At 43.9% G+C, this 26,508-nt stretch overlaps 1 protein-coding gene and 1 long non-coding RNA gene across 2 annotated transcripts in view; one reads left to right on the forward strand and one right to left on the reverse strand.

Annotated features, from left to right (window-relative positions):
- RNF212B (ring finger protein 212B) overlaps nucleotides 1–26,508 on the reverse strand; it is a 277,775-nt gene that overhangs the window by 68,615 nt on the left and 182,652 nt on the right. Inside the window, exon 10 of the mRNA XM_040354528.1 lies at nucleotides 14,581–14,693. Within this exon, the coding sequence (XP_040210462.1) occupies nucleotides 14,581–14,693 (113 nt within the window). The remainder of the gene's footprint in view (nucleotides 1–14,580; nucleotides 14,694–26,508) is intronic.
- Nucleotides 16,386–19,882, forward strand: LOC120941226. The gene is made up of 2 exons (XR_005749530.1): nucleotides 16,386–16,666; nucleotides 19,517–19,882. It is a non-coding gene; the product is annotated as an uncharacterized LOC120941226 (long non-coding RNA).

Below are 26,508 nucleotides of genomic sequence, written 5' to 3' on the forward strand. Positions count from 1 at the left end.
TTGTAGTTTTGCAACAGCTGGAGGTCCACTAATTGCATATCCCTGATTTAGATGTTCACTGGCATGACTGTACATGTGCTGTCTTAAGAAGGGGGACGTGCCGTATTTGGAGGAAGAAAAATGCTGACTATGAACCAAGAACATCATTCCTACAGTCAAGCATGGAGGTGGAAACATTATGCTTTGGGGCTGTTTCTCTGCTAAAGGTACAGGCTGACTTTGCTGCATTGAGGGGCCAATGGACAGGGCTATGTATTGGAAAATCTTGGATGAGAAGCTTCTTCCCTCAGCCAGAACACTGAAGATGGGTCATGGATGGGTCCTTCAGCATGACAATGACCCTAAACATACCACCAAGGCAACAAATGAGTGGCTCAAGAAGAAGCACATTATGGTCATTGAGTGGCCAATCTAGTCTCCAGACCTTAATCCTATAGAAAATGTATGGAGGGAGCTGAAACTTCGAGTTGCCAAACGACAGTCAAGAAACCTTAATGCCGCGTACACACCATCACTTTATGTGATGGAAAAAAAAGACGTTTTAATCATGAAATAAAACGACGTTTTTGAAACTTTATTTTTAAAAACAACGTTGCCTACACACCATCGTTTTTTCAAAATGCTCTAGCAAAGCGCGGTTACGTTCAGCACTCTTTTCCATTGAGCTAGCTTCATAACTTGCTTCTGAGCATGCACAAGTTTAAAAACGTTGTTTTGCCCACACCCTATCATTTTAATTGACACAAAAAACGACGTTTTGAAAAACGACACAAAAAATTGAAGCATGCCTCAATTTTTTTTTGTCGTTTTCCACAAGACATAAAACAACGTTTTCCCCCACACACGGTCATTTTAATTAACGTTTTTCAAAACGTCGTTTTTTTTCATCACATAAAGTGATGGTGTGTACGCGGCATAAGGATTTAGAGAAGATCTGTATAAAAGAGTGGACCAAAATCACTCCCGAGATGTTTGCAAACCTGGTAACCAAATACAAGAAATGTCTTACCTCTGTGCTTGTGTCATGGTCCTACCTCTTGGCAGGCTTCTCATCACTGACCTGTGCTAGCAGCCATCTTGCTTCATGGGGTTCTTGTAACCTGCCACACCCTGCGGCTCCTCCTTCCCACTGGGAGGAGCTGGCTGCTCAGCATATATATATATGACGGCAGCTGCAGCATTTCCTCGCTTGGGTCTTTTGTCTGACACCCCTTCTGTGATCGTGCTGCCTGCTCCTGGACACCGACCCGGCTACGGACGTTCCTTCTGGTTCCTGATTCCCGGCTTCGTTTCACCCCGTCTCTGGTTACAGACTCCGGCTTGGCTGACTCCCATCCCTGGCTATCGACCCTGGCACCGTTGGACTACTCTTCTGGCTGTTCCGACCGTCAGTGTGGACTTTGACCTTGCTGTTTGGTTTCCAATAAAATCTTTCTTCATTTATCTGTTTTGTACGTCTGATTCATGCTTCCTTGACATTAGACCCAAGCCATGAATCCTGACGGTACAGGGCCATCCTCACTACCCATGCTGGTTGCCAGACTTGATCAGCAGGATCACCTGCTGGGTCAGTTCGCTCAGGCGTTGCAAACCCTGCTTGCTCGTCTCGCTCCTGCTGCTGCTAGGCCGGCTGTTGCTCCTGTTACCGCTTCCACTGCCGCTCCGGTTGTTGCGCCAGAGTCTACCCCGGCACCCGTTGTTGCGCCTGCGGTGTCGCGGGGTATGACCGGTTCTGCCCCCCTCCCACAGCGCTTTGGGGGTGAGCCTACTCAGTGCCGAGGCTTCCTTAACCAAGTGGGCATTTATTTTGAGTTGCTGCCACATACTTTTCCCACTGAGAGATCGAAGGTGGGCTTCCTGATCTCACTGCTCTCGGACAAGGCCTTGGCCTGGGCAAGTCCTTTATGGGAGAACAACAATCCGGTGGTTGCTGAGTTTTCCGGTTTTGTTGCTTCTCTTCGGAGGGTTTTCGATGTGCCGGCTCGCTCTGCCTCTGCTGCGAAGCTCCTCATGTCCATCAGACAGGGTTCACGATCGGTAGCCGAATACGCCATTGAGTTTCGTACCCTGGCAACAGAGGTGGGCTGGAATAATGAGGCCCTGGTGGCTGCCTTCTCCCATGGTCTCTCTGACACCTTGAAAGATGAGATTGCGGCTAAAGACCTACCCGTGGAGCTCGAGGCTCTCATTTCTTTCCTGATATTGATTGACACCAGACTCAGGGAGACCTTCCTTTAAGGAGAGCCTGCGGAAGCCTTCCAACAGATTGGCGCCTACGTTTGCTGTCCCACCCGTGCCTCCCTCTCCTCCCACGCCTCCTGGGGTTGACGTGCCTGGGGGTGAACCCATGCAGCTGGGGTTTTCTCGCCTGTCTGAGGGGGAGAGGGCTCTTCGGAGACGTGAGGGTCGTTGCATTTACTGCGGCCTCAGTGGGCATTTTCGGTTGTCATGTCCGAACCGTCCGGGAAACGCTCGCACCTGAGATCCTGTCGTTGGTGGATTCTGGTGCTGGTGGTCTTTTCATCGACAGTAGATTTGCTGCCGCAAACTCCATTCCTCTGCAGGCTCGAGTTTCTCCGCTGGTTCTTGAGGCGATTGACGGCAGACCCCTTCAGCCGTCGCAGGTGACTCATGAGACCCTTCCAGTGGAGATAGCCATTGGGGCCGTTCACAGGGAGTCGGTGTGTCTTCAGGTCATTTCGTCTCCTCACTACTCGGTGGTCTTGGGGTACCCCTGGCTCCAGAGGCATAATCCGACTTTCGATTGGAGATCGGCTGAGATCCTCTCGTGGTCCCCACAGTGTGGGGCTAGTTGCATCCATGGGCCCATCAAGGTGTTGTGTGCCTACTCAGACTCCGTGTTGCCCTCTGAATACAGGGAGTATCTGGATGTATTCGATAAGGTGCGCGCTGGTGCCCTGCCTCCGCACTGCCCATACGATTGTGCCATAGATTTACAACCTGGTGCCATTCCTCCTCGTGGCAGGGTATATCCACTGTCGGTTGCTGAGAATGAAGCCATGGAGGAGTACGTGAGGGAGGCGCTTTCCCAGGGGCACATTCGCAAATCCTCTTCCCCAGCGGGGGCTGGATTTTTCTTTGTAAAGAAGAAGGGCGGAGAATTGAGGCCTTGCATCGACTATAGGGGCCTGAATCGCATCACGATTAAGAATGCATACCCGATTCCGTTGATTTCCGAGTTGCTCGACCGTCTCAAGGGGGCAACGGTCTTTACCAAACTCGACCTGAGGGGTGCGTATAACCTTGTAAGGATCAGGGAGGGTGATGAGTGGATGACCGCGTTCAACACCAGGACCGGTCATTACGAATCCCTGGTTATGCCCTTTGGGTTGTGCAATGCGCCCGCAGTCTTTCAGGAGTTTATCAATGATGTTTTTCGTGACCTGTTGCAGCAGTGTGTAGTGGTCTACTTGGACGACATCTTGGTATATTCTGAATCCATGGAGGTCCACATTCTGGACGTCAAGCGAGTGTTGCAACGGTTACGAGAGAACAAGCTTTTCTGTAAGCTTGAGAAATGCGAATTTCACCAGTCCCAGTGTCAGGAGAGTATAGTAGACCAGCACTGTGTGACTGCACAGAGGAGACCCACAATGTATGCGGTGAAGTTAAAAGGTGTTTATTAACAAATAAACGAAGACAACCAGTGCGCAACAAATTAGCATATACAATCAGGGGAAATACCGTATTCATAAACGAAGCCAAGCCGAGGTCATACACAGGGGAAGTCAGCAGATGGGTGAGGATGAGAACACAGCGGATCAGGGAGCGGATGGATGGACAAGCTGCAGAGCAGGAATCCAAGAGGGAACAGGAACCAATGTAAATAGGCAAAGGGAGGAACGGGTCCAGGATAGGCTCAGGATGGGGAGCAGAAACAGAGTCCAGATAGCAGGGTCAGATAAAAGGCTCAGGTCCGGGAGGTAGGAAGATACCAGGGCGAGGAGTGATTACACACGCCGGGTATTTATAGAGGCGTGCTGATTGCATTCAGGTCACACCTGAACGCAGGAAGGGCTGTATGCTCCATACTGCCAAGAACCCCCCGCTGGTGGACACCAGTACTGCAGCCCAAGGATCACATAATACCACCAGGGGAGAGCTCCCCCGGCAGTCCAAGACTGCCGGGAGACACCTGGTGGTGGGCCACAGTACTGCACGCCAAATACCAGGCAGTAACACCAGCGGGGGGGAACCTTCCCTGACACCCAGGTAACCTTCTTAGGTTACATCATTTCCGCGGAGGGGTTCTCCATGGACCCTGAGAAGGTTTCGGCAGTCCTACAGTGGCCACAGCCCACTGGTCTTCGTTCCCTGCAGCGCTTTTTGGGCTTCGCCAATTATTATCGGAAGTTCATCAGGGACTTCTCCATGCTGGCCAAGCCTCTAACGGATCTGACCAGGAAGGGCAGTAATTCCCATGATTGGCCGGCCGAGGCCATCCTGTCTTTTGAGGCTCTAAAATCAGCCTTTGCTTCGGCTCCAATACTGTCTCATCCCAATCCTGGGTTGCCCTTCGTCCTTGAGGTGGATGCATCTGAGACGGGAGTAGGCGCCCTTCTGTCTCAGCGTCGGACACCAGAGGAACCTCCGCTTCCCTGTGGGTTCTACTCCAGGAAACTGTCTACCGCGGAATGCAACTACCAGATTGGTGACAGAGAGCTGTTAGCTATCGTGCAGGCTCTCAAAGAATGGAGAATGGAGGCACTTGCTCGAGGGTTCTGTGGTTCCGGTTCTCATCCTGACGGACCACAAGAATCTGACGTACCTTTCGGAGGCCAAGAGATTGACACCCCGTCAGGCTAGATGGGCTCTGTTCCTGTCACGCTTTAATTACGTGGTCTCCTACTTACCCGGTTCCAAGAACGTCAGGGCGGATGCCTTATCACGTCAATACTCTGAGCTGTCCAAAGAGGATTCGATACCGACTTCGGTCATACCTCCAAATCAGATCCTGGCCGCCATCCGCACTAGCTTGACCTCTCCCCTTGGAGAGCAGATTCTGGCAGCTCAATCTGGTGCTCCCTCTGGGACACCCAATGGTAGGTGCTTCGTGCCTGAGGAGTTGCGCACCCGCTGTTGCGAACCTACCATAACTCCAAGACAGCGGGGCATCCTGGAAAGAATCAGCTGTCCTGGGCTGTCTCACGCTTGTTCTGGTGGCCTTCTCTATGGTCCGACATTGCCACATATGTAGCGGCATGCTCTGTTTGTGCCCAGAATAAATCCCCTCGGTATCTTCCGTTGGGACTTCTACAACCCATTACCAATGGGAAGCGCCCATGGTCACACCTGGGGATGGACTTCATTGTGGACCTTCCTGTGTCCCGAGGCCATATGGTCATCTCATGATTGTGGATCGGTTCTCCAAAATGTGCCACTGTGTTCCATTCTAGAAGTTACCCACTGCACAGGAGTTGGCCACGGTTTTTGCCAGGGAGGTCTTCCGGTTGCACGGTTTGCCTAAAGAGATAGTTTCGGATCGAGGGAGTCAGTTTGTGTCCAGGTTCTGGCGTGCCTTTTGCTCTCAGTTGGGTATTCGACTCTCCTTCTCTTCGGCTTACCACCCTCAGTCCAATGGGGCCCCCCCTTCCAGCCGCCACCCAGCATGGAAAAGGAGGGAGAGGAAAGCAGGGCCGGACCCTCATTTGACCTCCCCAAGAAAAGCACCATGACATACCACCTAACCGTCCTGCGACCACCGGCTGGAGGCATTCCGGACAGAACCAACGTCCGCTAAACGGCATGGCTGTCGGCCAGACACACTTAGGTAGATTCACAAAGAGTTAGGCCGGCTTATCTACAGATAAGCTGACCTAACTCTGAATTTAAGCCGACCTATGTTTAAGTGTATTCTCTAACAGAGATACACTTAAACATATCTAAGATGGGACGGCTTGCGCCGTCCTATCTTAGATTGCAATGTTTTGGCTTACCGCTAGATGGCGCTTACATTGCGGCCGGCCTAGATTATGTAAATGAGGGGATACGCCGATTCACGCGCGTACGCCGGGCCTACACCGTCGCATTACGTTGTTTCCGTACGCGATAGGCAGCCTAAAGTTATTCCACCTATGAGGTGTGTCATGGACCTTGGAGTACTGGAGTGGTTACTGAGCTATACTGAGACATTTCCATTATGTGATAACCCTGTTTTAAAGCCTTTTGATTAGCAGGTGTGGGTATCTTCTGTCGAAGACAGTCCGTCTGGCTAGAATTGTGGATTGAAGGTTAATTGAATCTATTATGTGTGTTTGAAGATGTATGTGTTTACGCTAAGGGACTTTGTATTGTTCTAGAGGTCAGAAATCTCCTGTCAGGAGTATTGAATTAGCATTCTATTGTCTAAAGAAATGTAACCTCTCAGCGGTAGGTATTAAGTTCTGCTAAATAGACCGGGCTATTGTGTACATTGATTACCCCCTGGGGCTTCTGTCTCAATACACATAATAATCTTTCTATCCAAGCTATTGGACCAATCCCTGTTGACTATTTCAAGTCCTCATTTGCATGATTAAGGAGGACCTGAGTGAGGACTGCATATATTTTACAATTAACCAATAGGAAAGCGGTTGTTGGGAGTGGGATGTTCCAAATTCTGTATAAAAGTGTGCTGTGTACTTGAAAATAAAGAGTCCTGCTTGAACATACATACAGCCTGCCTGGTGTGTGTTCTTAATGGGTCTGAACGGCACATAGCTGTAGTTTGGATCCCGGAACCTTGGATGACTGGACCATCAGACGTTGCAATCTGCAAGCTGACTCACTGGTAGCAGAAGAGTGTCGGGAGAGCAGGACCGGGCGAGCAAAGGGGTCTCGTCACAAGGTGGAATAACAATGTTAAGTATGGCCGCCGTTCCCTCCGCGAGGTTCGAATTTTTTACGTCGTTTGCGCAAGTCGTCCGCGAATCGGGATTTACGTCGTTTACATACGCGTCAAAATCAATAGGCCCGTACGGCCTACTTAGCCACAATGCGCAGTGGGAAATGTAGTCGCCCGGCGCATGCGCAGTGTAAAAAACGTCAAAAAACGTGAGGTCAAGCCTCATTTCCATACTACACGCCCCCCTCCCAGTCATTTGAATTAGGCGCGCTTACGCCCGCTCATTTTAGGCTACGCCGCCGAAAATTTAAGGGTAAGTGGTTTGAGAATCACTAATAGCCTAAATAATTTACGGCGGTGTAGCCTAAAAAGACTAGGCTAGGCCGTCCTAATTTTAGGCAATTGTATGTGAATCTACCCAACTGTGACAAAGCCATAAAGACCGGTCATATGTGTGCCCTGAAACATGTAGTTCCCCGGCCACCCCTGGAGCAACGGGGCATGTCGTGGACGACCCAGAGCTGACCTGAGGGCCGGCACATGCTCGATGGCCGAGCATGGGGGGACTACAAGGATCAAGATCCAACCTGTCACCCAGTCGGCAGTTGATAGAAGATATCAGGAACAAAAATGCAGGAACAAAAACAAAATAAAAGCGAAAAAAATCGCAAAAAAAATCTAGAGTACATGGACTCCAGAAGGCCATGTCTACCCATGAGGCTAGGCAGAAAAAAACTGGGGCTGCTGAGTCAGAGAGTGGGTTATACCCGGGGGACCACGCCCCCTGGGAGGAGCTGTACTGAAAAGTGTTTTAACACTTGAAGTGCGTTTTTTTCTGCCTAGTCTCTCCTGGAAGGAAGGATATAATACCCTAAGGTCAATTGCTGCTGTGTCCGTCCATGAACGGAAGAGAAAAAAAAACGATTAATCAAACACGAAAATTTTAATCAGTAACAGCCCTACTATTAACCCTTTAACATACTCATTTTTCAATGAGTTAGCGTGACTCAAAATGTGCGCTCTACCAAACGGTGTAGCGGAACATTAAAGGGTTAATGGAACAAGGTATCCGAATACACCACTATGAGTGAAGATAATCTTATCAGCCCACATTCTTTCATTGGTACAGTGCCTCAAAGTTACTGGAACACTGAATTGTATGATCCCTATGATCAAATAGACTCACTGGCAGATCTTAATTTCTCACCCTATTCCACCAGAATGTCGACAACATGGACAGCGGTGGAGCGGTAAAGCAAGACTTTAACCTGCAAAGTGACCCAATTATGAAGTGGGCATGATTCAGTCTAAAACCTCAGCAGTGTACATTTCGGGAAAATTTATTGCCCGATACATTTTGGATAATAGAGTGGCAACAACGAATGATACCTATTACCTCAAGTTTTCAACTTGAAGTGCAGAAGTGGGATCAATTTAAATGGTCTTATTTGCAGCCAACCAGAATGACAAGGTGACTCAGACCGTAGTGATCAATGCTTTGACAGCAACCTGGCCGGTTTGCAAGCCTATCTATGCCTTTTCTCCAGTTCACCTAATTCAAAAGTTCCTGAGCAGGTTAGCAGAGGAGTCACTGACAATAATCAAAGTACTACTATGCCTTTCCAAACAACCATAGTTCATCCAATTGAGTCCTAAAAGCTTACCTCAAGGCTACATTGGAGTAAAGAAACTCAGAACCACAGTTTTTGATGCCTACAAGAAGTAACAAGGGGAAAGGAGGACTCTGCGAGAATACTTTTAGTGTGGATTATTAACCACTTCCCTACCGGCCCATAGTAAAATGACGTCCACAAAGAACCTCTGCCGTTCAGAGTGGACGTCATATGACGTCCTGGGCTTTGTGGGGGGGATATCTGAATGATGCCTGCAGCTTGAGGCATCATTCAGATATCCTTCTAAACTGCCGGCGATTCTGCACAACGTAAGAACGATCATAGCGGCGGTTACGCCGCTAGATCGTTCTTACAGGCGGCGGGAGGGGACATCCCCCCCCTCCCGCCGCCATCCGGTGCTTCTCCGGGCTCTCCCGTGCCATCGGGGGCCCGGAGAACGAATCGTCCGGCGCTCGCAGGAAGCATAGAGATGACTGGTGACCAGATGGTGACCAGTCATCTCTATGACCGTCGGAGGACCCGGGCGCGATGTGATGACGTCACGCCCGGGTCCCCGTATGTAAACAAAGCCGCGATTGCGGCTGCTAAGCAACAGCAAGCATGAGATCGGTGAATTTTTTTTCACCGATTTCATGCTTTCCAGCCTGGAGGAGAGATGTGGGGTCTTATTGACCCCGCATCTCTCCATAAAGAGTACCTGTCACACACATTCCTATTACAAGGGATGTTTACATTCCTTGTAATAGGAATAAAAGTGATCAAAAAAAAATTAAAAATAAAAAAAAAAAGTGTAAAAAAAGAAATAAATATATATAAAAAAAAAAAGAAATAAAATTTATTTTTTTAACGCCCCTGTCCCCGGTAGCTTGCGCGCAGAAGCGAACGCACACGCAAGTCCCGCCGACATATGTAAACGCCGTTTAAACCACATATGTGAGGTATCGCCGCGTGCGTTAGAGTGCCAGCAACAATTCTAGCACTAGATCTCCTCTGTAAATCTAAACTGGTAACCTGTAAAAATTTTCAAATCGTTGCCTATGGAGATTTTTAAGTACCGAAGTTTGGCGCCATTCCATGAGTGTGCGCAATTTTAAAGCGTGACATGTTAGGTATCTATTTACTCGGTGTAACATCATCTTTCCTATTTTACAAAAAAATTGGGCTAACTTTACTGTTTTTTAATTTTTTTAATTCATGAAACAATTTTTTTCCAAAAAAAAGGCGTTTGAAAAATTATTGCGCAAATACCGTGCAAGATAAAAGGTTTCAATGACCGTCGTTTTATTCCCTAGGGTGTCTGCTAAAAAAACATATATAATGTTTGGGGGTTCTGCGTAATTTTCTAGCAAAAAAATAATGATTTGTACATGTAGGAGAGAAGTGCCAGAATGAGCCTGGTATGGAAGTGTGTATAACTGCCCTGTATGGAAGAGGTTAAAGTCCTCAACCAGACCTATATAGCTAGCTCTATTCTGGTACCAGAATGGATGAATGCTGACTCGATGCCCAGTATGTCCACTTTTCAGGTAATGTCATGCATGATGTCAATCGAGACTACCTGCAAGGCATTGACCTGGTCGTTGCCTAATTCGTTCCCATCTCACTACTGGGTAGATTTGGTTGAACTCACCACAGTCAAATTAGAACAAAGAGCATTATCTACTGCTTTCAATAAATATTAATAATTTGTTTTACATTCACTATAGTGGTTTGATCAAAAAAAATAGTTTGTTGCTCATTCAAATTTCTTGTTTAAATTCCTCCTAGTTTCAGGTAGTTATATCCCATGTGTGATGCCATGGAGTTGTAAGGAAAAACAGCAAATTGATTATCAATGCTTACCTTAATTTACCTTATCTGACTACCTTCATGACATAACATGAGCCCACCTGGAGTATGAGTATGTACTTCTGGAGCACCCCCGCTAGGGTGGGACTCAAATTCATAGATAACCTTGTGGGGATTAAGCATGGGGCAGAATCAACCTGTGTGTGTGTGTCTCACTTGGAGAGATTTCTTCTCACGTCTTGTTTTATTTTCCAGGGCAGGAAATTGAGGGAAATCTTCCCAAGAGGATACTAGCAGCAAAGAAAAAAACTTGACAGGGTTTTGGCTAGATATAAACATGGTAAATGTTTCCCTTTTTTTCAATATAAAGAAAAAATTGGATTTTTTGTACTCACCGTAAAATCCTTTTCTCTGTCGTCCATGGACGGACACCGCCTTCACAAATTTTGACATACGTTTATGTTCCTGTTCATAGGAGAAGACTAGGCAGAACATGTTAGATATTTAAATACATGTTACTTTAACAGAGTTGAACAGTTCCACCCAGGGGGCGGTCCCTCCGGACATAACCCTCCGCCCTGCAGCATGCAGCCTCAGTTCGTAATAAGCAGTACAAACCTAAAAAGGAGGGGTGGGTGCTGTGTCCGTTCATGGACGACAGAGAAAAGGACTTTTTTACGGTGAGTACAAAAAATCCTGGGCCATATTCTCGTAGATCCTGCGGCGGCGTCGCATAAGCCATTTACACTACGCCGCCCCAACTTACAGGAGCAAGTGCTGTATTCCCCAAACACTTGCTCCGTAGTTTGGGGTGGCGTAGTGTAATTGGCCCGACGTATCCCCGCGTAATTCCAAGGGGGCGGCTTGTATTTAAATTAAGCGCGCCCCCGTGCCGTTCGAACTGCACATGCGCCGGGCTTAAAATAGCCCAGTGCGCATGCTCCAGTTCTCGACGGAAAATGTCAATGACGCCGGCGTGTGCGTCATTGACGTAAAGTCGTATTCAAGAATGACTTAGTAAAACGACGTACCCGACGGGAAAAGACGACGCGGACCTGACGCCATACTTAACATGGCATACGTGGGACTAGCGTAAGGTTACCCCTCATATAGCAGGGGTAACCTTACGCTTATGCAAACGACGTAAGCGACTGTTACGCGACGCGATTTTGTTCGGGAATCGGCGTATTAGGCTCATTTGCATAAACAAATGAGACCTGAACGTAAACGCCATCTAGCGGCCGGCGGCGAATTACATTTAGGATCCGACAGTGTAAGTGACTTACACTAGTCGGATCCTAGCCTAAATCTGGCGTATCTTGTTTTGTGAATACAAAACAATGATACGCCAGCGGGAAATTCGATTTCGTCAATGGACGGACACAGCTAAATCTTGACAAATAGGACATCCCCAAGCAGTGTAAAAAAAACGAGGGGTGGAAACAGTATCAATAAAAACAAACAACTTCACCCCAAAACAATCAGAGCTCACCAACGGAGGAGGTGCAACTTTAAACAGCCGCCTGCAAAACCTTGCGGCCGAAGGAAGCATCTGAAGATGCACTCACATCCACCTTGTAAAATTTGGAGAAGGTGTGCACTGACAACCAAGTCGCCGCTTTGCACACCTGTGAGACGGACGCTTGATGTTGGAAAGCCCAGGAAGCACCAATTGCCCTGGTTGAATGTGCCGTGACCGGAAAGGGGGGCGCCTGCCCCTTAAAAGCATAGGCCTGTATGACGGTCTGCCTGATCCACCAAGGAATGGTGGCCGATGAGACCGCCAGGCCCATTTGTGGACCAGACACCGACACAAATAGTGAGTCAAAAACGGAGCCGTAGCAGACAGGTATACCCGCAAGGCACGTACCACGTCTAAAGTATGAAGCGCAACCTCTTTAGGATTCACCGGCCAAGGACACAAGGATAGAAGTACAATGTCCTCATTAAGGTGGAAGGCCGAAACCACCTTGGGAAGAAAGGCTAGGGGAGCAGCACCGCCTTATCCTTACGGACAGAAGTAATGGCCACTAAAAAGGCCACCTTTTGAGAGAGTGTCAAGAGAGGAATTTCTCTAATATTTTCAAAGGGAGGTTCCTGAAGAACCGAGAGCACCAGATTCAAATCCCATGGAGGAAAAGGTGGTCTAATAGGGGGAAGCACATGACTAACCCCTTGCACAAAGGTACCCACCAGGGAATGGCCCACCAAATGCCGTTGAAAGAACACAGCCAAGGCAGAAATCTGCCCCTTAATGGTGCTTAAGGCAAGTTTCTGATCTACTCCACGCTGTAAAAACAGCAGGACCCTGGAAAACGAATACATCCGTGGACGCCACCCCATCACTTCACACATAGAGATGTAGGCCTTCCAGGTGCGATGGTAGATCTTCCGGGAAGAAGACTTCCATGCCCTCAGCATGGTTGAGATGACCGAGTCCAAAAGACCTCGGTCCCTCAGCACCTGGATTTCAATAGCCATGCTGTTAAAGCCAACAACTGTAAAGCAGGATGAAGTATGGGACCTTGAGACAGAAGGTCCTCCCACATTGGCAGCCGCCAGGGTGCATCCACCACCAAGCGCACGGGATCGGCGTACCAAGGACGCCAGCGCCAATCTGGAGCGATTAGAATCATCGGGACCCCCTCGGTCTGCACTCTGCGGAGCAGACGAGGAAGCAACTTCAGTGGGGGAAAGGCATAAATTAGCCGATACTGACCCCACGGGGCCACCAACGGGTCTGCCCAGGGATTCCTGGACCTGGCCACGAACCTCGGCACCTTGCAATTCAGGCGAGAAGACAGGAGATCCACGTCCAGTGTGACCCACCTCCTGCAAAGGAGTTGAAACACCTCCGGATGCAACGACCATTCCCCCTGGTCCAGCATCTGGCGGTAGTCTGCCTGCCAGTTTTCTACGCCCGGAATGAAGACGCCGACAGAGCCGGCACGTTTATTTCCGCTCCACCGCAGGATGTAAGAGACCTCGGACGCTGCAGCCGAGCTCCATGTTCCCCCTGATGGTTTACCTAAGCCACCGTCGTGGCGTTGTCCGACTGAATCCTGATTGGGCGACCTTGCAACCTCACGGAGAGGCACAGCCTGATCGCCCAAAGTTCCAGGACATTGATCGGCAGACGGGATTCTTCCGGAGTCCAGAGACCCTGGGCCGACTGAACCCCCCCAGACACCCCCCAACCTGTGAGCCTGGCATCCGTCGTAATCACCGTCCACTGGAAGGGGAGAAACGACTTCCCGGACCCGACTCTGACTAGGTGACCTACCTGAATCTGGCGATCCAGAGACAACAGAGACCTAAATGGCCGCCAGACGCCTCAGAGAAAAAAGGCCGCAACCACAAGAAAATGGCCGCCCGCAATATCAACCTGTGCCACAGCGTGGCCACAACAAAATGTCCACCAATGGGAAAATGCAATAGAAACAGCAGGCATACTAAAAATGGCGTCGGCACCGCAAAAATGGTGGTGGAGCACCACGATGTGGATGAGAAGGCCAAGGTAGGGACTTCTCCGAGGCAGAGCACCCCCCCCAGTAAAAAAACGGGCCCGACACCCCACAGTCCCCCACCGGGACCTGGAGCCCCCCCACAGGTCCGCCCCAGTCGCAGCAAGCCCTTTAGAGCAGAAGGTGAAATGTGACAGAGAGCAGGGAAAGGGAGGATAGGAGAATCCCAGCAATGCCCAGATGTTCCAACCCATCGAGGCAGGAGGAACCGTACTTACCCGTCCATGCGAGGACCCGCTGGTGCATTCCTGACAGGCCTACAACCTAGTTGGAGTAGCTGTCGGCCCAGTCCACTGTGAGTGAAACAGTCCAGTCATATGTGGACCCTGGAGCAAAAAGCCCACCAGCCACCCCTGCCACGGGGTAAGTCGTGGCCGACCCAGCGCGTAGCTAAGGTCTGCTCACGCACGATGGCCGGACTGGGGAGACTACAAGGATTTATATTATCCAGCCTGTCCCCCAGCCGGCAGTTGATAGAAGAATCTCAAAAATAAAACAAAATTAAAAAAAAAAATCAGGGCACTGGGCCCAAAGGGAGCCACGTCCTTCTCCTCTGCTAGGCAGAAAAAAACTGAGGCTGCATGCTGCAGGGCGGAGGGTTATGTCCGGAGGGACCACCCCCTGGGTGGGACTGTTCAACTCTGTTAAAGTAACATGTATTTAAATATCTAACATGTTCTGCCTAGTCCTCTCCTATGAACAGGAACATAACCATATGTCAAGTTTTGTGAAGGCTGTGTCCGTCCATGGACGAAAAGAGAAAACCAGACTGCTTATCTATTTACTTTACCTGTGCTTAATCGAAAAGTTCTATCTGTAGGTGTTAGTAGAGTGCTTCCAGATATATCAGACCTCTGGCCATTATAGGAGAAATTTGATGCGGATGTTGTTTGTGCTGGTAGGCTGTGAAAGAATGGAACAGTGTTTCTACAATGGACCACGTTATATTGTAGCAAAACTGGTAATTGTTACACCTAAATCGTTTTTTGTTATGCAATCACCATAATTAGCGATACGAGTATAGGCGTTTTGCCCCTAGGATTGATCAGATGACTAACAAAGGACCTTGGGAAAAAAGGATTTTGACTTACCTGTAAAATCCATTTCTTGGAGTACAATACAGGACACAGGCATATTCTTAGCCAACTGGGTTATATGTTGCTACCTTTAAAGGGTCACTAAAGGAATTTTTTTTTTTTTGCTGAAATGACTGTTTACAGGGTACAGAGACATGATAGTTAACTGATTCCTTTTAAAAATGATTAAAAATAGATAAAAACCAATCATATAATGTACCTGCAGTTTAGTTTCGTTTTTGCTGTTGTTTCCTGGTTCTCTGATGTACAGAGCCAGAGAGCCAATAGAGGGCAGTGATGGATTGTAAAACGAAACTGGATTGGTGCTGAGGAGTTTTAGACACACAGTAATCACACCTCCTTGATTAGTGACCACAGTGAGACATCTCCCAGTACTGTGGTTATCAGGAAACAGACAAGGAAGTGTCCAGAACAGAGAGGAATTACAGCAACATCAAAGCAAAAACGAACAATGAGGACATGAAACCAGGACTGCAGTAAGGTAAAGGAAGCTATTTAGTTAAAAAATCTCCTTTAGTGACCCTTTAAGTAATTGGACACTGGCAAAAAGAACTGTAGGGACTCCCATATTGTTATAAAGATTTTCTTTAATCTAATATCTAATATTCATCTATTAACAATATTAACACATGAATGAATGGAGTTGGGTCTTTGAGAATAATGGACTTGGATATATTTAAAGTATTCCATATAGTGTCTGGATTTGGAAAAGTGAATTATATCATTTGTTATATATTTAAGTATATAGTTCATAAGCTTCTATGGTATAATTGGCATATGGTTGTCATTAGCCTAGCTGGCTTCATATAGACATCCTACCTTCCCCCATCATGGCAAATGAAGATATAAGGTTACATGTTGTAAGATGTAAACGTATTTTAGTTAGGAATATAATTCTTTCTGTAGACTACAGTATTTCTATGTATATGTATATATATATGTATGTATATATATATGTATATTTGATTTAGATGTTAAAGGACATTTGTCTTATATAGGTTAAAATGTAGCTACTTATTCACAGCTTACAGCCCTATCCTCAGGAATTTGAGAGTAATTGACCCTCTCTTTCTCTTCTAAGGAAGATTTGAATTTGGCGCGTTTTTTGTAGAACAAGTCAAAAATGAACCGTTACATGACGTATTTTTAGAAGGGTGGGGGTAGGTTATATTTGGGCTCTCTCTTCTCTTGAATGCGGCACACACTCAAGCTCACACTTGGAAATGAGCTGACATGCTAGAACACGCTCACTGACACTTAGAAGAAGGCTGACATAGCCACACACACACAAAGATATATATTTGCAACTTTCATTTCAAGATTAAGAAACTTATTGATGCTATTTTTATATTCTACAATTGATGATATTCATGTGATATTTTACTATTTTATCATTAAATACATTTTGGAGTTTTTACACAAGAACGGAACGGATTTTCTTGGAATTTTTCTCATCAATATGAATATCGATTATTAATATAATAATACCGACATACAGACTTTATTTCAATGGCGAGCCTTAGCCAGAATCGATTTGCTTGAATATCGAACGTTTTTGAATTATTTCTCCTATCGCTTGTCGAGAGGGAAAACAAGCATTGATCATGCAGACAAGCTTCAAGGAGAAATAAAAACGAAAGAACTTTCAGCATCATCGAATGGATCTGGAAACATAGAATTATTTGGTGAAGAAGTTTACACACGTAAGAAAATCCTGTTTCTTGATGACGTAATTTCCCGTAAAGAGAGGGAAAGCGCGAAAGAAGTCGTCCTAAATTGGTAAGTAATGGATTTTATTAATGAATTATCTAGTGAGAGTAATTTAGAATTCAAAAATCTGTCAAAATTTGTTAAAGATGATGAATTATGGAGGTACATGTTCAATGAATGCTTACAATCTAATATTGAGATCCAAAAGTCAAAATTTACTTTTAAGAAATTCAGCAAACAGATTAGGAATTTGATGAAGCTTGTTAAAGTTTTTGATGCAATGATTTTAGCTCCTGAAAGGAATGATAATTGTGCAACAGGGAAGGACAATAGTCTATGTACTAAATGTTCAATTTTGACTGAACGAATAGATGATTTGCAAAGTGCAATTCAAATAAAAGATATTCAGTTGTTGGAATTACAGAATAATGTAATGTTTAAAGCAGAGTTAAGCTACAGTAATGATAGTGATGATTCTAAGAAAAAGTCTGTTGTGCCGGTAAAGCGGTCAATTGGAAAATATGACCAGGAACTTGAAGTTTTGTTTAAAACTAAAGTAATGAATAAAGATACAATATGTACAGAAAGTCTAGATAGACAGAGTTTAAACACACAAAGGAAAGATGGAGAAATCAGAGTTGCCACTTGTATGGCCACACCCAGATATGATGAGATTCACGTCACAGACAGAATTGAGCAGACAGGAAATGCTAATTGCTTTCAGAGTAAAGAAAGTGGATATGTACACAAAGAAAAAACATTGGAATTAGGAAAGGAGGAACATTTTGAGCAATTTGTTCATCCTTGTTCAAAGTCGATTGACTTGCCTTATGCCTCAGAAGTCAAGCAGATCAGTACATTGACTGTTAATGACAGTTCAATCAATAAGACAAACAATACTGACAATGAGATAAATGGATTACTTCCATTGACTAAATCAAGGAAAAAAGAAGTTTTAACTTCTCCAACATTAAATTATGTTGCTCCAATTTTAATAGATCAGTCTATTTACAGTAATGTTGGGAACATTTCTACAGCAGTCGCTGACATGTCTTCAGATTTTAAATGGCCTCATACAAAAGCCAATCTTGTATTGGAGAAATTGGTTCAAACACATAAAAGTCTTTGGAGTCAGACCAAAAATGACACAGGTGTGTTTAAAGATATTGAAATTGATATTGAAGGAAAAGATCCCAAACCTCAAAGTCAAAATAAGTTGCCACAAGAAGCAATAGGTCCAGTTTCTGACATTGTACAAGAATTTTTACAGCAAGGAATATTAAAGAAAACACGATCTGTGGTAAATAATTGCATTTGGCCTATCAAGAATGCTGATGATGAGTATATGTTATCAGTTGATGTAAGAGCATTGAATAAGTGCATTACAAATGACACACCTATTATTCCTGATTTAAATTTAATGTCACACATGGATGCCAAGGCTAAAATATTTTCTGTATTGGAAATAGCCAACAGTACGTTTTCAGTACCATTAACTAAAAGCTGTCAATATAAACTTGCATTCAGCTTTAATAAAGAAACCTATGCATTCACTAGATTAATTCCAGGATTGGACATTAGTGATGGCATAGTACATGAGAGTTTGCAGGAAGTATTATCTAAATTCTCTAGACCAGAATGTATTTTCCAGCATGTGGACAAGTTTTTGTTGACCACACAAACTACAGAAGAGCACATTACTCTTTTGTCAGAGTTATTTTTGCTATTAGAAACAGCAGGGCTGAAACTGAATACTGAACTAGTTCAATTGATGAGAAGTCATGTAATATTCATGCACATGCAAATTAGTCATGGACATAGAAGATTATCACAGGAAAAAATCAGAAAAGTTTCTGCTTTTCCAGTTCCAACATCTTACAAGGCATTACATAAATTTTTGAACGAAATAAAGTGTTGCAAAGAGTTTTTACAGAAGTATGATGATAAAGTTAAACCATTATTTGATTTGTTGAGAGAAAAAGATGATGTGTTTGATAAATGGGGTCAACCCCAGACAGATGCCTTTAAAATGTTGAAATGGGATGTGCGGAATGCTCATTCATTGAGTACAATTGAAATTGGTCCATCTGTGAGATTGTACACTGATTTATCAGAGAATTCGATTTCAGTTACCTTGTCACAATTAAAAAACAGTAATCAGAAAATAATCGGATATTTCTCCAGAGGTTTGACAAATATGGAAAAGACATTTGATGCACATAATAAGCAATTGTTAAGTCTTTATTTTGCAGTTAAAGTAACAGAAAAGATTGTGAGATCTAGTCAGATCATATTACCGACATCTGATCAATCATTAAAACTTCTCCTACAGAGAATTAATTCAGGAGAATTATATGACAGATATTGCCCATTTGTTAAAACGTTAAAATCTAAATCTATACAGGTAGATTTAATAACAGAACATGTTCAGCAAAGTGTACAAAAGGATGTTTTTAGAACTGCTGAGAGAGGTTTTAAGCTAGTATTTGTTGATGATATCAAGATTCATTCAGCAGGTTATTCTATGTGCTACTCAAAAAATATCATTCAGCCAAAATTCTACAGAAAATGCTGAATTGGAAGATAAAAATTACAGTACAGCACGCATTACTCTGAAATTTGTAGGGCAGAAGTGAATGGATATATTTCATTTCAGTCCTCTGGGTTGATTGAAAACATTTCTGTGTTTGTTAAAACAATGTTTTGAGTCATGACAAAAAAAGAGAAATTGCGTCTTGTAATATTTAAAATACACAGAAAATAGTATAAGAAGTATAGGCCTAGTTTAAGAAAAATAAAGTCAAGTAAGGCAATTACAAATGTTATAATCAAAATATGTTTTTCATGTCATGATGAAATATTAGGATATATAAAATGTATTTTTTCATTCAAAAAAATTGATGCTGCATTCTTTTACAGGATCTGACTTATGAGTCACCAAAAGAAGAGAAATGTCATATTTCTAAGATCTTCCAGATGCAAACAAGCCCTTTGAAACTTAAGAAAATAGTTCTGGGAGAAGATGACATATGAGATTCATTTGTCATAATTATTGTTGTCTTTTTATGTTCAATAAAGTTTTTCAACTTTACAGTACAGGAGTACAAGAGGAAGAAAAAGAAAGAAGAATCAATACCTCTAATGAGAGGGAAATTTCTAAAAACAATTGACTTTTTATTTTTGACGACTGATGATATAATTTTATCCATCAGATATATTGTAGTTTTTATATATGAACTTTTTATGTGACGAGATATGTTTTTCATATCAAGAAGAGATATTTTTTACACACCAATTTTTAAAAACAAATGTAGTGTACTTTCAGAGTTGAAAGGGTTCAACTTTTTTACAATGAAGTCTAGTTAGTAGGAACATCTGGTGTTAATTAAGCTAGAGTACATGTTTCTTAAAAGGTACATAAACAAGTTAGGATTAACTTTACCTTGTAATATGCATTTAGTTTTGAAGTCATCTCACATATATGAACAAATTGAAGTTAGGAACATATTTTATATTTACATTTTGACAAGGTTATTAGAAATGTTGTATGGATTATAGTTAAATATGCTGAGCACAATTTGGAGGGAAAATATGAAATATATATTTCTGAAGTGACATTCATACTTCAAAGTATTGTACAACTATGCTACAGTCATGGATTTAGGAATATTAAGGGGTTGATTTTATGGCAAAAGGAAGAAGAAATGAATAAGGTATAAAAAAATATTTTATGGTACATGAAGCAAAAGTTTTTTTGAAATCACTTTTCCTTATGTGGAATTGGAATTGAGAATATATTCAAGTCAATTATCTTAGGATTTATATGAATGAATACATATGTGAAGCAAATGATTATGAATGAGATTAGATGGAAAATGAAAGATTGTTAATCAATCATTTTGAGAGGGAATTGTTATAAAGATTTTCTTTAATCTAATATCTAATATTCATCTATTAACAATATTAACACATGAATGAATGGAGTTGGGTCTTTGAGAATAATGGACTTGGATATATTTAAAGTATTCCATATAGTGTCTGGATTTGGAAAAGTGAATTATATCATTTGTTATATATTTAAGTATATAGTTCATAAGCTTCTATGGTATAATTGGCATATGGTTGTCATTAGCCTAGCTGGCTTCATATAGACATCCTACCTTCCCCCATCATGGCAAATGAAGATATAAGGTTACATGTTGTAAGATGTAAACGTATTTTAGTTAGGAATATAATTCTTTCTGTAGACTACAGTATTTCTATGTATATGTATATATATATGTATGTATATATATATGTATATTTGATTTAGATGTTAAAGGACATTTGTCTTATATAGGTTAAAATGTAGCTACTTATTCACAGCTTACAGCCCTATCCTCAGGAATTTGAGAGTAATTGACCCTCTCTTTCTCTTCTAAGGAAGATTTGAATTTGGCGCGTTTTTTGTAGAACAAGTCAAAAATGAACCGTTACATGACGTATTTTTAGAAGGGTGGGGGTAGGTTATATTTGGGCTCTCTCTTCTCTTGAATGCGGCACACACTCAAGCTCACACTTGGAAATGAGCTGACATGCTAGAACACGCTCACTGACACTTAGAAGAAGGCTGACATAGCCACACACACACAAAGATATATATTTGCAACTTTCATTTCAAGATTAAGAAACTTATTGATGCTATTTTTATATTCTACAATTGATGATATTCATGTGATATTTTACTATTTTATCATTAAATACATTTTGGAGTTTTTACACAAGAACGGAACGGATTTTCTTGGAATTTTTCTCATCAATATGAATATCGATTATTAATATAATAATACCGACATACAGACTTTATTTCACATATAACCCCTCCCAGTGACAGTTCTCATTAAGCAATAATAATAATAATAACCAGGGGGGTTGTCCTGTGTCCTGTATCGGCATTTTCTTAGGCAATGGGAACATCCAATAGCAATATAAAAAATGAGGGCAACACATAAAAAAAACTGCCAACAAGCCTGCACACAAAACAAACAAGGCTATAAGACCCCAACTAGGCAGCTGCTTACAGCACCTTATGGCTAAAGTAGGCATCAGTAGAGGCTTGAATATCTACCTGGTAAAATTTAGCAAACGCAGGGCTTTTTTTCAGCAGGAACGCGGGGGAACGCAGTACCGGCACCTCCAGCTCTGAATGTATGTTATGGTGCTCTGAGGTGGGTAGGAGCTGGAACCAAGGAATAGTGTTTGGATGTGGGTAGGGGGTGGAACCAAGGAAAATTTCCTAGGAGGTGGGTAGGGGGTGGAACCAAGGAACAGTACTCAGAGGTGGGTAGGGAGTGGAACCAAGGAATGGTGCTCGGAGGTGGGTAGGGGGTGGAACCAAGGAACAGTATTCAGAGGTGGGTAGGGTGTGGAACCAAGGAATGGTGCTCGGAGGTGGGTAGTGGGTGGAAATAAAGGAATGATGCTCGGAGGTGGGTAGGGAGTGTAACCAAGGAATGGTGCTTGGAGGTGGGTAGGGGGTGGAGAAAAGGAATGGTGCTTTGAGGTGGGTAGGGGGTGGCACAAGAAATGGTGCTCGGAGGTGGCTAGGGGGTGGAAACCAAGAAATGATGCTCAGAGGTGGGTTGGGGGTGAAACCAATGAATGGTGCTTGGAGGTGGGTAGGGGGTGGAACCAAGGAATAATGTTTAGAGGTGGGTAGGGGGTGGAACCAAGGAATAGTGCTCAGAGGTGAGTAGGGGGTAGAACCAAGGAATAGTGCTCAGAGGTGGGTAGGAGGTGAAATCAAGGACTAGTGCTCGAAGGTGGGTAGGGAGAGGAACCAAGGAATGGTGCTTGGGGATGGAGAAAAGGAATGGTGCTCAAAGGTAGGTAGGGGGTGGAACCAAGAAATGGTGCTTGGAGGTGGGTGGGGGTTGGAGAAAAGGAATGGTGCTCAGAGGTGGCTAGGGGGTGGAAACCAATAAATGATGCTCAGAGGTGGGTTGGGGGTGAAACCAATGAATGGTGCTCAGAGGTGGGTTGGGGGTGAAACCATTGAATGGTGCTTGGAGGTGGGTAGGGGGTGGAATCAAGGAATAATGTTTAGAGGTGGGTAGGGGGTGGAACCAAGGCATAGTGCTCAGAGGTGGGTAGGGGGTAGAACCAAGAAATAGTGCTCAGAGGTGGGTAGGAGGTGAAATCAAGGACCAGTGCTCGGAGGTGGGTAGGGAGAGGAACCAAGGAATGGTGCTTGGGGATGGAGAAAAGGAATAGTGCTCGGAGGTAGGTAGGGGGTGGAACCAAGGAATGGTGCTTGGAGGTGGGTGGGGGTTGGAGAAAATGAATGGTGCTCAGAGGTGGGTAGGGTGTGGAACCAAGGAATGGTGCTCAGAGGTGGATAGGGGGTGAAACCAATTAATAGTGCTTGGAGGTGTGTAGGGGGTGGACACAAGAGGTGACTCAGAAGAAGGGAGTTCCTGCACCTATTCTCTGAGAAAACAAGCCCTGAGCTGCAAACGTATGAACAAAAGACCATGTGGCAGCCTTACATATCTGCAAAACAGATGCTGAAATGCCCAAGAAACTCCCACAGACCTAGTAAAATGGGCCTTAACATGAAAGAAAGGAACCTTGTCCTTTAGGGAGTGCAGGTGTGCAGGTGTGCACTGGAGTAGCCAGAGAGCACAAGCTGCACTGTGAAAGCCAGAGACCCAAGTCTAATGCCAAATTAACACGATAATTTTTCGGGTTGTAAAAAACTAAGTTTTTCAGCCTCTAGAAAAAACTAAGTTTTTTTCAACTTCATCATTAAAACGACGTTGCCTACACACGATAGTGTAAAAAAAATGCTCTAGCAAAGCGCGGTGACGTACAACACGTACGACGGCACTATAAAGGGGAAGTTCCATGCGGATGACGCCACCCTTGGGGCTGCTTTTGCTGATTTCGTGTTAGTAAAAGACGTTTTGCGCTTTTCTGTCTGTTACAGCGTGATGAATGTGCTTACTCCATTACGAACGGTAGTTTTACCAGAACGAGCGCTCCCGTCTCATAACTTGCTTCTGAGCATGCGCGGGTTTTTCACGTTGTTAAAGCACACACACAATCATTTTTTACAACCCAAAAAAAAGTCATAGTTTAAAACGTTGTTAAAAAATAGAGCATGTTCGATTTTTTTTTTTGTCGTTTTTCAGAACCAAAAAAATGCTCTGAAGCCCACACACGATCGTTTTAAATTACATTTTTAAAAAACATAGTTTTTTACAACCCGATAAATGATCGTGTGTACGCAGCATGAGGGTCAGAGCAGTGAGGGACTGCTACCTATATGGAAGGTGTTAACAAGGGAAATAGTCTGAAGGAGACAGATGAGAGCCTGAAGTGGAATGCCTGAGCAGCACTGCTGTATGTATAAGCCAGGAGGCTGAAGTTATCATTTGGTACTGATAGTGAACACCCCCTGCGAGGGAAAACCTGCGATTTTTGTTTTTTGAACTTTTCTTAACCACTTACGACCCGGACCAAAATGCAGGTAAAGGACCAGGCAGGCCCCTTTTTGCGATTCGGCACTGCGTCGCTTTAACTGACAATTGCGCGGTTGTGCGACATGGCTCCCAAAAACGTCCTTTTTTTTCCCACAAATAGAGCTTTCTTTTGGTGGTATTTGATCACCTCTGCAGTTTTTATTTTTTGCTCTATAAACAAAAATAGAGCGTCAATTTTGAAAAAAATTAAATATTTTTTACTTTTTGCTATAATAAATATCCCCCAAAAATATATAAAAAACGTTTTTTTTCCCTCAGTTTAAGCCGATACGTATTCTTCTACATATTTTTCATTAAAAAAAATCGCAATAAGCATTTATTGATTGGTTTGCGCAAAAGTTATAGCGTTTACAAAATAGGGGGTAGTTTTCTGGCATTTTTATTAATATTTTTTTTTTACTAGTAATTTACGGCGATCACTTCTGACACATTTTTGGGACCATTGGCATTTGTATAGCGATCAGTGCTATGAAAATGCATTGGATTACTATAAAAATGCCACTGGCAGGGAAGGGGTTAACTCTAGGGGGCGGGGAAGAGGTTAAGTATGTTCCCTGGGTGTGTTCTAACTGTAGGGGGGGTGGACTCACTAGGGGAAATGACTGATCGCTGTTCATACATTGTATGAACAGACGGTCAGGCATTTCTCCCCTGACAGGACCGGGAGCTGTGTGTTTACACACATAGCTGCCGGTCCCCGCTCTGTAACGAGCGATTGCAGGTGCCCGGCGGCGATCGCGCCTGCCGGGCACGCGCACGGGAGTCCAGCGGCGCGCACGTGCCCCTATTGGCTGCTGGGCGAGGTGACATATAGCTACGTGCTCTCGCCTAGCAGAGCAGACCTGCCGCCGCATAACTGGTCGACAAGCAGTTAATAAAAAGATTCGGAAATCTCAATAAGTAAAAAAATGAGTACAATAATCCCCTTCTCGCGGAGGGAGGCTGCCCATTTACTCTAAACCCTTAGCCTACACGGCCATAAGCGTCCAATATATGGACTAGCACATCCATGGATGAGAAAAAACTCCCATCCCACAGTATGGAAAACAAATTCCATTATATAGGATGTTAATATCAAATATATTTATAGATGAGAAATATATATAATATTCAAAACAGAGTAGAAAAAAACAACAATATAAAAAATACTTAATGAATGAGAGAAAGAAAGTGTTATCAGAAAAAAGGGGGAGTTGGCATATTAAATCTCATTCATTGGAGAGGAAACAATTGAGATCTAGCTCAATATTCATACCAAGAGGCTGCATAGTTTGAAGTTTGAACAGCCACCTGGTTTCATTTTTAGAAATTTCTTTCTTCATATGTGTTCCCCTCCAATGTTTAGAGATCCGATCAATTCCATAAAAATGGCAAACTGAGGGATCACTATTATGGTACTGTTTGAAATGCCTCGAGACGCTGTGATTAGGAAAACTTTTCCTCATATTTCTAAAGTGTTCATTTATCCTAATTTTCAGTTTCCTTGGGGTCCGTCCTACGTACTGAAGGGAACAGGGACACTCCAACACATATGTCACATGGTCCAAATCTTATGTGATAAATGGTTTTATTTTGAAGGTCTCCTGTGTCACCTTGGATTGAAACTGGCTGATTTTCTTGGAGTCCCCTGTTCTCCTAGTAATTCTGCACGCATTGCACCTCGTGCAGAAATGGAATCCAGAGCCATCCAGAAAAGTAGATTTTTTTTGGGGGGTCCGGCACATTTTTTGCTATTTTGATCCTTAGTCCCGGAGCTCTCCTATACAGTAAATAAATCTAGGTTTAGATGGGATTGAGGATATAAGATCTTTATCCTTAAGCAAAATGGGCCAATGTTTTTTAAAAATGGCTTCAACCTGTCTAAATTGTCTATGAAAACCAGACACAAAAGCAAGTTCTCCCTTGTATTATGTCTTTGGTTTGGTAATCAAGAGGGATTGCCTATCCATTGAGGACACCTGTGACAAAACTTTGGAAAGTGTCTCCAACGGATAGCCTTTTTCTGTAAATCTTCCAGTAAGCACCTCAGCCTGATTGAGGAAATCATTGTCATTAGCACAATTACGCCTCAGTCTCATGTATTGTCCTTTGGGGACTGCCCCTATCCACTGTGGATGGTGGCAGCTTCCAGTTGGCACAAAACCATTTCAGTCCCTGGCCTTAAAAAAATGTTTTAGTTTTAAATGAGCCATTTGTTTTAGTTATAGTAAGATCTAAATAGTTAACAGATGCATCACTGCATTCAGCAGAAAACTTCAACCAAAAGACATTATTATTCATTTGTTGTAAATAAAGTCCAAAACTGACCATAGACCCTTCCCAGAACAAGATAATATCATCAATGTACCTTTTATAAAAGGTCAATGATGGGTTTCTATCTTTGAAAAT

This window comes from Rana temporaria, chromosome 1 (genome assembly GCF_905171775.1).
Source record: "Rana temporaria chromosome 1, aRanTem1.1, whole genome shotgun sequence".
Lineage (NCBI taxonomy): Eukaryota > Metazoa > Chordata > Amphibia > Anura > Ranidae > Rana > Rana temporaria.